Source organism: Xenopus laevis, chromosome 8L, assembly GCF_017654675.1.
Source record: "Xenopus laevis strain J_2021 chromosome 8L, Xenopus_laevis_v10.1, whole genome shotgun sequence".
Classification (NCBI taxonomy): Eukaryota; Metazoa; Chordata; class Amphibia; order Anura; family Pipidae; genus Xenopus; species Xenopus laevis.
In genome coordinates, this window is record NC_054385.1 from 37931516 (window position 1) to 37944625 (window position 13110).

The window sequence follows — 13110 nt, forward strand, 5'->3', positions numbered from 1 at the left end:
GGTAAAAATGATGGTTGATCCAAATGTTAATAGGGAAAAAAGATAAATATATAGGAAGGCCAGTATTTTTTCCAGAAAAGGTGGCAACCCTACTTACAGGGCAATATCTGGTTGAATGGATTTAGGTTTATGTCACACAGAGAGGTGTCTTCACTGGCATGATTCACTGATTCAGTCCCAAACTGACCCCATTATAGAGGTAGACTTCAGTCAGAACACGAGCGACAAATTGCAAATCTGTCATGGCATGTATACTGGGGCAGTTTAGCCAATGGAAACAAGCCAGCTTAGAAACCACAGTGTGTAAAACTAGCATTAGAGTATCTCTCTCTGTACAGTCTATCTGAACACTTAAAGGAACAGGAACACCAAAAAATTAAAGTGTTTTAAAGGCATGACAATATAATGTACTGTTATCCTGCACTGGTAAAACTGGTGTGTTTGAAAGGCTACAATAGTTTATATAAACAAGTTGCTGTGTAGCCATGGTGGCAACCATTCGAACACAGGATATACAATAGATAACAGATAAGTTCAGAATAATCCCATTCTATAATACTGTTATCTGCCGTCTATCCTGTGCCTTTTCTCCTTTTTCAGCTTTAAATGGCTGCTTCCATGGCTGCACAGCAGCTTGTTTATATAAACTATTGTAGAGTTTCTGAAGCAAACACATCAGTTTTACCAGTGTAGCACAACGATACATTATATTTTCATGACTTTAAAAGACTTTAATTTTTTGTGATGAAAATGAATGATGTAATGGAGATTTAGCCATTTAGAGTTCTGTTGGGTTGAGCATGTCCAAGCGATGTCATGCCTTGTGTTTCTTGTAATGATATAATAAAAGCCCTATAGAAGATGATAAGAAAACGTGGTCTAAAAAAATCGATGGAAGACTAGGCAAAGCCTTAGTGGTACCTGCACGTCCGTGTAAATTTAACCCTTACAATTTCTGTTAGATATATCTATATGTGATATTTAAAAAAAACAACTGTTGGTGGGAGAACATGGAATCTGCAGAGCGGGGTTCTCCAACATTTTTTACCCATGAGACACTTTTAATTGCAAAAAAGAGGGGTGCCAAATAAGGGCTGTGATTGGCTATTGGTAGCCCCTATGTGGACAGGCAGCCTACAGGAGACTTTGTTTGGCAGTACACCTGTTTTTTAAGCCAGGAATTTAAAAATAAACACCTGCTTTGAGGCCACTGGGAGCAACAGCCAAGGGGGCACAACATGTTGGCACTTTGTAATTAAAATACAATGCAATTACAATGCAATATATATATATATATATATATATATATATATATATATATATAGATATATATATATATATATATATACAATTACACAGAGCTATGAAAGCCTACGTAGAAAGAAAAAATAATGGCATAAATTGCTCTGCACAATGACACCAATCTTGCTTCTGGAAGCCTTCACAGTCATTGGTCAGATGTGATTTGTACAACAGGTTTAAGGTGCTGATTATAAAGTCAGTTAACCAGATAAATGGCAGTAATATCAAGATTTGCACTCCAATGCACAAGACAGAAATTGCTCAGCTGCACACAAAATAACATGACTGCACACAAATGGATAACTGCCAATAAAACACAACAAAACCACTTACTACTGTTGCTATCCCAGAAAGGTCGCAGCCGAAAATTAACACATATAGCATAAGCTCATTCTTTGTAATAAAAACAAACATGGGTTACCAGCCCTAAGCAAACATTTCTCTAGTTATTATTACTCCACCTAGAGGGATGTGAGGGATGCACCAAATCCATAACTGTGAAGTCAGCTAAATTCTCAATTCTCCACAAAAACATTCAGCCGAATCCAGAACCAAATTCAAACTCTTATATATTTAATATATATATTTACATTTGAGCAAATGTTTTCCAGAGCCATATGACTTCACAGTTCACACAACTGAACATTTAGGCCAAATTTTGCAAAAAGTTCTTGGATTTGGCTGAATCCTAAAATGAATCTTGGATTCGTAGTATTCTTAATTTTAATGCAGTAGCATTTGCCAGGGGACAACGTAAAACCGGCGTAAAGAAAAAATGGAAATTGCCTGTGTGGGATCGAAAAAAAAATAGACATCAGTTCACGGAAACTCTTAGGGTAAAATCATAGTTCTACTATATAATATATAGTAAATAGGGGATGCCTTATAGTAAAACACTTTAGAATTACAACATGCTCCCGAGGCGCAGTTTCCAAGAGTTCAAAAGAAAGCTGAAAGTCTGATTGACCCACAGGCCAAGTGGCGGAATATTGTGTGATTTCGCCACCCACATTGGTGGTAAATCAGTCATTCTATGGATCTATGGCACTCCAGGCATACGGTCACATTTCTCAGTTCTTATGACAATATCTGAACATGTATGGCCTTTGTTGCAACAGTTTAACTTTACAGATAATTACGTCCTAAATGAAACTCCAACTGATTGATCAATCAGTATTCCTGCTTCGTGATTTATTGTTCTAAATACAGATTGGTCGTATGGCCATTTGCCTGGTATCTGACAATATCTGCACGTGTATGGGTGACGTAAGTGATGTTTTCAAAAGGCTTTGGAAAATGTGGTTAATGGTAATGTCATACCTGGAAACCAATTCCCTATATAACCAATGGGAACCACCTAGAGAGCATTTATGTGCCACACTCATAGGGAATTCCTCTTCCAACTGAGAAGGGCCCGGCTATTATTCTGGTAAAGACAATACTCTCAACTGTGCTTTAAAAAAAATTGCAGACAAATCAATACTCACAATTGGCTATGGTAAGTGCTCTTTTAGACGTGCCAATTTGTGCACCATTCTAAACACTTTATTCAAAGGTAGCTGTGGCATAGCATCTACTGCAAACTACCTCCTTCTCACCCTTCTCTGTGGGAAGGGTACATTATGTACTGTATATCATGCATTAAAAATGATTAGATCTGTTCTCTGACACCCTGTCCTTATTACACAATATTGACTTTTATGGCGTTATTTCTCATGGGTCGAGTTTGTGAGGTTTTTTTGTACCTCGAATAAACTCATACCTCGAATTTTTGCTTATTTATGAAAAAATCCGAACGTAAAAAACTCGCTTGAATGCAGTTGGGGGGGAAAAAACCTTGAAATCTCGAATTTATCGAGTTTCCAAGCACAAACCACTGTAAAAAAAAAACTCAAAAAGCACGACGGCAAAAACCATCTTCAAATGGTTAAAGGAACCTCTGCCATTGACTACATGACCTTGACAGGTTTTGGCTGGAGTATTTTCAGGTTCGAGCTTTTAGCAGATTTGGGACAAAAAAAAAAAAAATTGCGTTATTTTTTATCCCAAAAAATTCCATTTTTTTGTGTGAAACTACCCTCGTATTTTTCGAGAAAACACAACTCGACCATTGACAAATAGTCTTCTTAAAGTGACTTTAATTCTTGAGCTAAGAATTGTACCCACAAGAAAATGCTGAATGTGTATTTGTTTTACCAGACCAGGCTCATTTCTAGGACAATAAAAACAAAAAATAAATTAGAGCAAAAAATAATTTAAAAAATCATTTCCCCCCCTAAAAATCACAAGATCATAGTGCTTGCGGCTAGGCTGATGAAAAGTTATAATACAGGTACAAAACTTGCACCTATTTCCATGCACGGGTTCCAGGCTCATCATTATTGGCATCACACTGGTAGGCATATTCTTATACATCCTCCAATTTATTATTAGGTGCAAAAAAGTAAAAAGAGCATGTTCATTTTAAAGCACTGCATGCTGCAATAGACTAGTATATGGGGAAACCAGCAGCATTGCCACCAGGCACTACACTGATCTCGGTATGGCATTTTAACACATGTAACAATTGCACCCATCTTGCACCTAGCTTTGTTTGCATGGGTTTCTTTCCATACATCAAAATATACTGGCTGTTGATTAAATTGGCTTTAATGAATGTTCTCTATAAGATAGCGAGTAAAGGGCTGCATGTTACTAGGCGTTTATAAAACATATTATAAAACCAGACATCAATCATTATTTTTTGCCTCTTGAGCCCTCACTGCTGAGAGTCTGATTATTTATTTTTCCTTAATTTCTCTCTTTAAGCGGCTTTAATATCTTCAAGTACAATGTGTGGGCTTTGCCATTGTTTCGAACACCGGTAATCAAGGTTTCTGTTAATCTAATAGATTATAACATATTTATACTGTCCATAATAGACTGAAACAGTAGCAGAGTGTGGCTGGGTAGTTGTTAGTGGATGTGGGAAAGTTTACATTAAGGCTCCGGTCAAAAAGGAAGCACTGAAAGTAGCAACAAGGTGATGGAACTGGGATGTCCAGCCTTTTATTTGAATGCAAATGTATTTGGGGGGCAGGCAGTTATCTCTGACATCAGTCTTTACTAAGCTGTGAGTGCAGGCACCTGGCCACAGCATTCTTAGTCATGTCTAGGATATAGGCACCGACCCAACAGAGGTCACTTATATAGCCAGTAGAACTATTAGACACCATAGTTGAAGAAGTATTCTTAACTGGGTTGAGAGCAAAGATGACCACCAAGGATCTAGTATAGAGATGGACATCACATGTGGGAGACAGACTATGCACAAGGACGCTACCATGTATCCACTTTCTGTAAGATCCACCAGCAACAACCACACAGCGCAGAACTACGTCTCCAATCAACCTTATTTCAACTATGTGGCGTATCATCATGTTCCACCTATGGATGACCAAGGGCAGCCCTGTGGAGTTTGGGGACCTCAGTATGGATCACCGAGGGAGGAATGGAACTCTTATGGAGCTGGACCTTCTAACACAAATATGGCACAATCATCTGATTTATCACCTAACCAGTTTGCTTATAATTCCTCTGGCTATAGCTCTCCTCATCCATCTGGGACTGGGATTTTACACTCTGTAGATTTGACTCATGCAGCTGCCAACTCACCCAGCGCTCTTAATCAGAATTCTTACGAATGGATGGGGAAAACTGTGCAATCGACTTCTACAGGTAGGAAATACTTTCACCTGATTTGAGAGTTATATTTTCAGCCACAAAAGATTTAGTCTTTTTTAGCAAATTTTGCTTTTTAAAGCAAAACAGACAAAGTGATAATCCTATCATAAAAGACATCCTAATGCAGATAGTAACACTTTATCTTTCCTTTGTTAGTTTGCCTGAAAACCACAGAAACCATAATAGGTCCCTTTTGTTAAAATAGGAAAGGACATATTAGGCCCATGTCATACAGAGAAATTTTAAGATACTAGTTGTAGCTGGCAAGAAATAGAGTTTATTTATGGGGGGCAAGTACAATGTTTTGGCACTTGTAGGAAACAGTACAAGCTATTGGTAGGCAGCTTGAAGATTGTCATCGATAAAACAATCTTTGTGCTTTTTGTGCACCTGTGTGTCCAGCACTATGGACAGACTATTTATATCTTTTGCATGAGCACCCAGGTTTTTTTATAGTTTTAAGATGTGCAGTCTATTCTTGTCGATTCTTTTATATGTGTATGTGTGAAGCTGAATAGTAAAACTGGCTACTATAGTATAGCATTGGGAGTACATATTTTGGGTTCTAAAATCAATTATCCATTTGTAGAGAAATATGTCGCCAGAGGCCTGCTGCATGCCCAATGAATAAGTAATAAGTACCAATGACAGTCTAAATGCATAGTGTGTTTCAATATTAAATAAGGGTAATGGCCCACAAGGCATTGGCTTAGTGTGTGTTTTATCAGGGAGGAAACAGAGACAACATTTCAGGAACTATCTTAAATTGCTTCAAATTAAAGACATTGGGAATCGTCAACAGATTTCTGTATTTTTGGCCACATGTGGGTCTGCCATATGCCCAGTCCCATTATCTATTATAGAAAGCAATCTGAGGCAGTTCCCGGTGTGTTCCTCTATGTTTTATACACAGACAAAATACTACATTTTCCACTGGCCCTAAAAATTAGTGTATGTTTTTTTTTAATATTAATTTTTTTGTCTTTGTGTTTGGATTTGGTCTAATTTACTCACTCTGTGTGTCATTATAATTATAGGTATGTAAGTTACACATATTGTATGTACTTATTGTTATAAATATATGCTCATAGCTATCTAGTTATAACTTTAATCTCATATATAATGAATACTAAATTGAATCTGTCCCTTTCTGGTGGGTGAATGTGGCATTCTGAGATGTGACAGGGAACAACTTCACTCTAGGCCAATGGCCAAATTTCATACTATCTGAATGTTGGCCATGGGCTAAGCTGTTGATTAGAAGTAAGGTTGGACTACTGTATGTATAACTGAGGTTATAGGATTCTATGGTACGGGCCACTGATATATGTGCATCAGTAAATCGGGTTTAACCCACATAGTCTTTTCACCTTTCATGCTTATGGAACATACCTTATTCCTGCATTTTGTCATTGATGCCCTTGATTAAGAGATGTGTTGGTGACCCTAATTCCAATCAAAGACATAGGATGTTGGTGACCCTAATTCCAATCAAAGACATAGGATGCAAGCACACTGACTCCGTTTTTGTCATGCAAATTTAACGTGTCTTTGCAAAGTAGATGTGTGGTAAGGTTTTTCCCCTGGACTGTGCATGGTATTAAGGCCTATCTATCCCATGGAGGTAACAGGCTTTTTTTCACACTTCTTTTCCTCTGGCTTTGATATGCAGCTTTGTCTTTTTTTTTTTTTTACATATAGCCTTTTCTCCCGAGGTTATACTGAATGGTGCTGATTTTCACAGCAAATAAAAAAGACCTTGTCCTTTTTATTGCCTTTGGAAGACTAATCTGACTTTTACGACCTAGCTCCATAATGAAGCCTGGTCTTATTTTTCCACTTTAAAGGCATAGGTATATTTTAAAAATCCACTCGACTTCTCGCGTGTATGGAATGTCTGGAATGACTATTTATGTAAATTCAGCATAAAACATAATAGGATATTTTTTTAATTTATGCTTTGACCGGGCTTTAACCATGGTCAACCACTTATTGATCGCCACTAAAAGCAATTGGCAAGGTAATAAAGTTGGGGGCTTGACATGAGTAGCAGTGACTTATAATGCATTGGATCTGTTCCACAATGGACATTGTTCCCAAGAATAATTTACAAAGACACCAGGGTTTATGGAAGTGATACAAAGGATTTAAGACTAAATACCATGAGCAACATTGGGAAGGTGCCATAAATAAACACAAAGCCATTGACCGACTGTGGGGGGAAATTCCCCAGCATGAAAGTAATTATTGGACTGAGCAGTAGGAAGTAAATCATGGTGAAGGGTTCAGCAATCTGTTGGGTATGATAATATTTGTGGCTACCCGTGTCTACAGTATAACATATGGAACGTTACATAGCATGCACTGTAGATACTTCTACCGCTGACCTTTTTCCATTTTCCAGATTATGCACTAAGCACACTCATATATGCACACATGCCTACAGCCTTGCAGAAAAGATTAAGCTTTCCATTGCTACAGCATTCTATGGGAAAACTGTTTGTGGGAATTATATTGCTTACAGCAGAAAGAGGCCCGAATTGCAAAATTCTTCATTTTGATCACTCCGGTGTTGCAGACGTTTGGGGGAAAATGCTGCATTATGGTTAAATAAACAGGGTATATTAGGTTTATTTTCCCATTTAACAGCTAACTAATAGCCTTCAAAACAGTAATAACCCCCATGGGTGACTTTTCTTTGATTACAGTGTGGGAAGATACTCATGGCACATTGAATGGGAAGCAATCCCTGTCTTTTTGATCACTGCTGCAAAAAAACACGTATGTGCCATACAGTAGAAAAATTATTGTTTTAGAATTTACCAATAAAAAATATAAACCTGGTGTTTCTTTCTGAATCATAGAGATACAGGTAGGAAGAGCAATAACGCCATGCTCAATACATTCTGATAGAAACTGGATGACAATTGAAAAACAGCCCTTGAAAAACAAAAACTGCCAGTACTTTCTCTGAGATGAAAGAGTCTGGGCAGTAGAGTACTTTACAGCTCCAGCTCGTTGAAGACGTTCATTGATAAGATCACCTTGTAGCTCATTGTCTTCTCCTGGCTTCAGAATTAGCACCTCAATAGAATCTGGAGGGCTCATTTAAGGAATCTTTGTTCCTCTGTATGATTCCAAACTCACATCAAAGAGAATTAGGAAGGATCAAAGGGAGATGGAACATCTGATTAAGCAATACAAGAAAGTAGAATTGTGTTTGTTTGTTATCCTCACAGTTGTGTTGTGATTTCTTTGCTTTTCTTGGACATCCTGTCTCAGTAGAGCACCGTTTCACCTGCTGCACCCGGGACAAATAAGTGCCTAACTTATGTATAAGGCATTTTGTCTTATTGGATTCATGTTTTTAAGTCTACGAATATGACATGTGCATACAAATACTCTGAGTCATGTTGTCTCAGCTTTATGGATACAAAATTAATATTAATGTTTTTTATTTTTTTAACATCCCACTTCTAAATAAATCACAATGTTTAAGGGCTAGTACTCAGCATACATAGTTGCACATTTCTGCTCTACAATTAATCACAACATGGAAAACTGGAATTAAATTGAAAAAATTAAGTTTCATGGCTCTTTATGAGTTTGTTTACACAAGTGCCCGTAATTAAAGCTGAAGAAACTGCAAATGGCATATGTTGAGCATATTAACAAGTATCCTTATGTGCTCTCTCTCTATCTAGATATATATCTAGACGTAAAAACACTAGATCAAAACTGGTTAAACTGCTTCCATATTTCTATAGAACATATACAGTAAGCTATGGATAACTTGTAAAGTAAATCCTTATTTAGTGACATCATGAACTGTAAAATATGTAGATAAATATGTATATTTTAGACATTATACCTGGCTTCTTAAGAACATTCCAAAGCAAAATCCAGCACTCTAAACAAACTGTACTCTTCTTCTCATAGGCAAGACGAGGACCAAGGAAAAATACCGTGTGGTTTACACTGACCATCAGAGGCTGGAACTGGAAAAAGAATTTCATTACAGCAGATATATCACTATCAGGCGGAAGACAGAACTGGCTGCAAACTTAAGACTATCTGAAAGACAGGTATGGTACTTTTCAGTTGTAGCAAATAACCACGGAAATGCATATATAGTCAGGCATATAACATTTTGCAATACAATGGTAGAACAATGTAAATCCAAATAGTGCTGAAAAGGGGAGTCAATATGTAAATTAGTGCAATAACTAAATTGTGATGTCAAAACATAATTCAAGTGTTTTGAACCAAATGTGTTAATCTATAAACTATTACAAAGCTGCTTTGATTTTACCTGCTTCCGCCTAAACAGCGCTGACATCATTCAAAGCTAATCATTCTCATCATTTTTTATTTTTCTGCAGGTAAAAATCTGGTTCCAAAACCGCAGAGCCAAAGAAAGGAAGCTATTCAAGAAGAAAATGAACCAGTTTGATGGCATGTGTTCTGTACAGAGCGATTCCAGTTCAGCCAGTCCAAACCCACTTTGTGACTCTGCGGTACATACGGATATGTCAGGCTCCTTATACCAGCCGCCCCCAATTGCACTCAATGGCCTATAGCAGAGCTGGAAGTGTCTGCAAGCATGTCACTCTGTCCCAATGAACTACTAGCCTTGGCAGTATTAAGTGAACACTGATCACTCAGACATGAGACCTACAAGTCATCACCATAGTGTGATTTATAAAGAATATTATACATTTGTTCCACCGGATTCACTGCAACCATCGGCTCTGTGATTCATTAAGCCCTTGACTATGGATGGCAAGTGAGAAAGGGTTTGTTTACAATGAACTGGAGGCCCTTATGCAGCTGAAGCTATTTCTGGGAAATGCACCACAAATGTGTAACAGTAACTTGGAGCCATCTATTGAAAAAAAAATCAGTGATAAAACTATGGACTCGGAGAAGAAATCCAAAAAGTTCTGTTCTTTAAGTTCTCTTTCCCTAGTATGATTGTACAAAACTGGAATGAAAACGGAACTCTAGTTCTTCCTATTGTCTTGTTTTTTTATGTAAGAATTTTTGGGCAAAAGTTTAATTTATTGCTCCATGTGACCAATGGCTGCATCTAGAGTTGGAAACGGCTACAGTCAAACTTGGCAGACTATTGAGACACGCACATTGGTATCATTTGTACAAAGTTTAATAGAATATAGTTTTAGTTATTGGGGGTCTGTCAAAGGACAAAGTAAACATCACACAATATAAAATACAAATGTAAATATTCTATCTAGGGCAGAGCTGTCCCACTGGTTTCATGTCCAGGGGCCAGAATATAATAAAATAATGATACCATACAAAGAAGAAGGAGCATTTGGGCGGGCTTCGGGCTATAATAATGTCTTGAAGGGTTACCTCCAGCTGGCAGGCCGCAAGCTATACAGCTCTAATCATATGTACTGACTCTAAATGGCATTCACAAGGTATTAGGAAATGTGACTGCAGCAGTGAAATCTATTTGTGGCTTAGTTTTGCCTAAATGATAGATTCTGATAAGCTTGCAATCCGATTTAGATAATGTTATCTTAATATGAACCAGATATAGACACTTTCAGAGTGTAGATCCTTATGTTTGGGGCACTGCACAAAATCTGTTTGGCCCATACACTGAGCATAGGCTGTTCATTCATGTCACAAAAGGTGAGACAATGGTGTTTTTACTCACTGCACTTGGTTAGGGTTTCCATGTCTTTCAATGCAATTATTTAATAAAGAATAAATAAGGTTGACTCTTTATCTTGTTATTTCAAAGCCAGATATAACAGTGATTTTTAACATTGACATACAGTATCTACAGTTCCCACAATGGATCACATTCTTTCACCATGTTTATTAGCCAGAACCTAGTAAGAGAGCCCATTTATTAAAAAATAAACCAACATGACCTATTGAAAGCAAGCTGTTAAAGGGCACTAAGTAAGGCAAATGCACATGCAGAACTTCTCATTTGCATGTTTCCATTCATAGTTCCTTCATTTTTGGTTTTTAATGCAGTGCTAAATGTGTAACATGAGGCATGTGATTACCTTCTGTTTTCAGAAGGCTTTACACTGGCATTGTGAAGAGTTCTTCAGCTCCTTTTAGACCTTCTCACCCTTGCCATAATGGTCATAATGATGAGCAAAAATATCAGCTGCAAAACATAAGAAAAAATCAGATACCCTGCAATAAATGTAAAGACTATATTTTGATGACAGTACTAAAGTGAAGTAATGGAACAATAAAAATCATCATGCTAAAGGACCCTTGGCAGACACTTCTTTCTGAAGCTCTGAGGATATTAAAATCATAATGACACATTTTTATTGGTTCTATTGGTATGACATTCTCAAGTCACACACTCTCTCCACTGTGTATTTCATCTGGTAGAGAAATGTTGGATACTCCGAGTTACTCCTATTATTGGCCTAACTGGAAACCACCAGTGACATATATCCCCCTCATGGCCATAATTTCAATGAATTTATAAGGCTGAATTTTGGGTAAAAAATATGGTGACCTGTATGCAAAAGTACACTTTGTGCTCTTCACTTGTGCCCATAAATGAGTCCAATATTGATTTGAGGTACTGCGTACAAGTCTTATTTATGATTATTTTAATTGTACCTCTTAATAAAAAAGCACTATTTTTTCGGAAAATAAAAAATCGAGCAAAAAACCAAATCATACAATTTTTTCTGATATTTTTTCCCAACTTGCTCAATTTTTTCAGGTATTTTCACGAAAAGCCCAAATTCTTTCGGATTTTTGCCCGAAAAAGCCAGATTTTCGGGCTAATTCCAGCGCAGACCACAGAAACTTCCAAATAGGATAGGGACCTCTCCCATTGACTTATATACAGTACAGCCTCAGTAGGTCTGAGATGCCAGATTGAGTCCCATTGAGACTTTTCTTTGCTCGGGGAATAGTAAATCTTGAAAAAAAATTGAGTTTATTCTTCCACTAACAATTTGAATTTTATAATAAAAAAACCTCGAATTTTTCGAGTTTTTTGCCATTTGGACATTAATAAATAACCCCCTTAATTTTCAAATTTGTCTGGGCAGCCTTTAATCGTATATGTCAACTTATAAAGGGTAAGTGCTCCATTTATTAGGGATCTCCAGCACTTTAGGGTGGGCACAGTAGGCAGTTCTCAAGAAATGATGATTGTTTTCCTAGCATAGAAATAATGCTTTTTAATTCAATAGTGGTCAGTGGAATTTGCCCCTTACCTTCCCCTGTTAAAGGGGACCCCTCACCCAAAAGAAATTTTAAATCCTATTTCATCATGTTAGTCAAGCAAAATTACACTGTATATAGTATTTGAATCTTGTTTCCATCAGTCTGGGAACTCATGATTATAGCAAGCAGGCAGGAGCCATTTTGTGGACACTGTTATTAAGGCAAGCCTTGCATCATCTCAAAATCTTGTTTGTGCACCTGATGTCCATCCCCATGCGCTGGCTACACAATTAAAATTAAGTGTGCAAGCCTGCTGCTGGGGAGCAGTGAGCAGGTCAGCACCACTGTCTCTGAGGTGTCTTCTACTCTGAGGTGAGTCTCAGGCTTTAAGAAGCACGTCATCCCACTATCCTCCAACAATGGCTACGTAGAAAGAACTTTATTTACCCCACATGGTATTAGTATGAGGTAGTGATTTCTTACAGAACTTAATCCCATCTGCATTGTGTGCTTGTGCATGGAGAGAGGCTATGTGAGGCACTGCTTGGGCTGCTGTCATGTGCAAGGGAAACAAAAGGGGATCGAAGCATGGCTGCAAGGGATCTGTTCTGATATTGTCTACCTGGGGAATGTTTCGCCCTTTTAGAGTCTTTAGGGCTATTTCTGACATGCCTCTGGGCAAACTGGACCTCCCCCTGCGGCCTTTCAGCTGTCAAACTACACTTACCAGCGACAATTGAAGGCTATTGGGAAATTTAGGTACCGTTAGAGTAACTGGAGGGTTGCAGGACTGACACAGCATGACAAAAAAAAAGTCTTGTTATAGATATTTGGCTTCGAGTGCTGTACACACGAGCCAACTAAATCCACACAAACTTCTTTGTAAATTTACAAAGAATA

The 13110-nt window shown here is 37.7% G+C and overlaps 1 protein-coding gene across 2 annotated transcripts; it reads left to right on the plus strand.

Moving 5' to 3' along the window:
* The first annotated feature begins 4385 nt into the window (after window positions 1-4385).
* cdx4.L (caudal type homeobox 4 L homeolog) lies at window positions 4386-10775 on the plus strand. Of its 2 annotated transcripts, NM_001087251.1 has the most exon segments (13): window positions 4556-4748; window positions 4750-4766; window positions 4768-4817; window positions 4820-4836; window positions 4839-5019; window positions 8965-9110; window positions 9408-9445; window positions 9448-9469; window positions 9472-9477; window positions 9479-9482; window positions 9484-9576; window positions 9579-9605; window positions 9608-9855. In NM_001087251.1, coding segments are annotated over 13 exon segments (810 nt in total). In that variant the 5' UTR covers window positions 4556-4580; the 3' UTR covers window positions 9649-9855.
* Window positions 10776-13110: the final 2335 nt, after the last annotated feature.

What these genes read in the sequence shown, in the direction of transcription:
- cdx4.L (XM_018228665.2), top strand. Translation starts at nt 4,581, where the DNA reads ATGGACATCACATGTGGGAGACAGACTATGCACAAGGACGCTACCATG. An exon ending in TGTGCAATCGACTTCTACAG is followed by an intron (nt 5,020 to 8,964) that starts GTAGGAAATACT and finishes TTCTTCTCATAG; the next exon opens with GCAAGACGAGGACCAAGGAA. An exon ending in TAAGACTATCTGAAAGACAG is followed by an intron (nt 9,111 to 9,407) that starts GTATGGTACTTT and finishes ATTTTTCTGCAG; the next exon opens with GTAAAAATCTGGTTCCAAAA.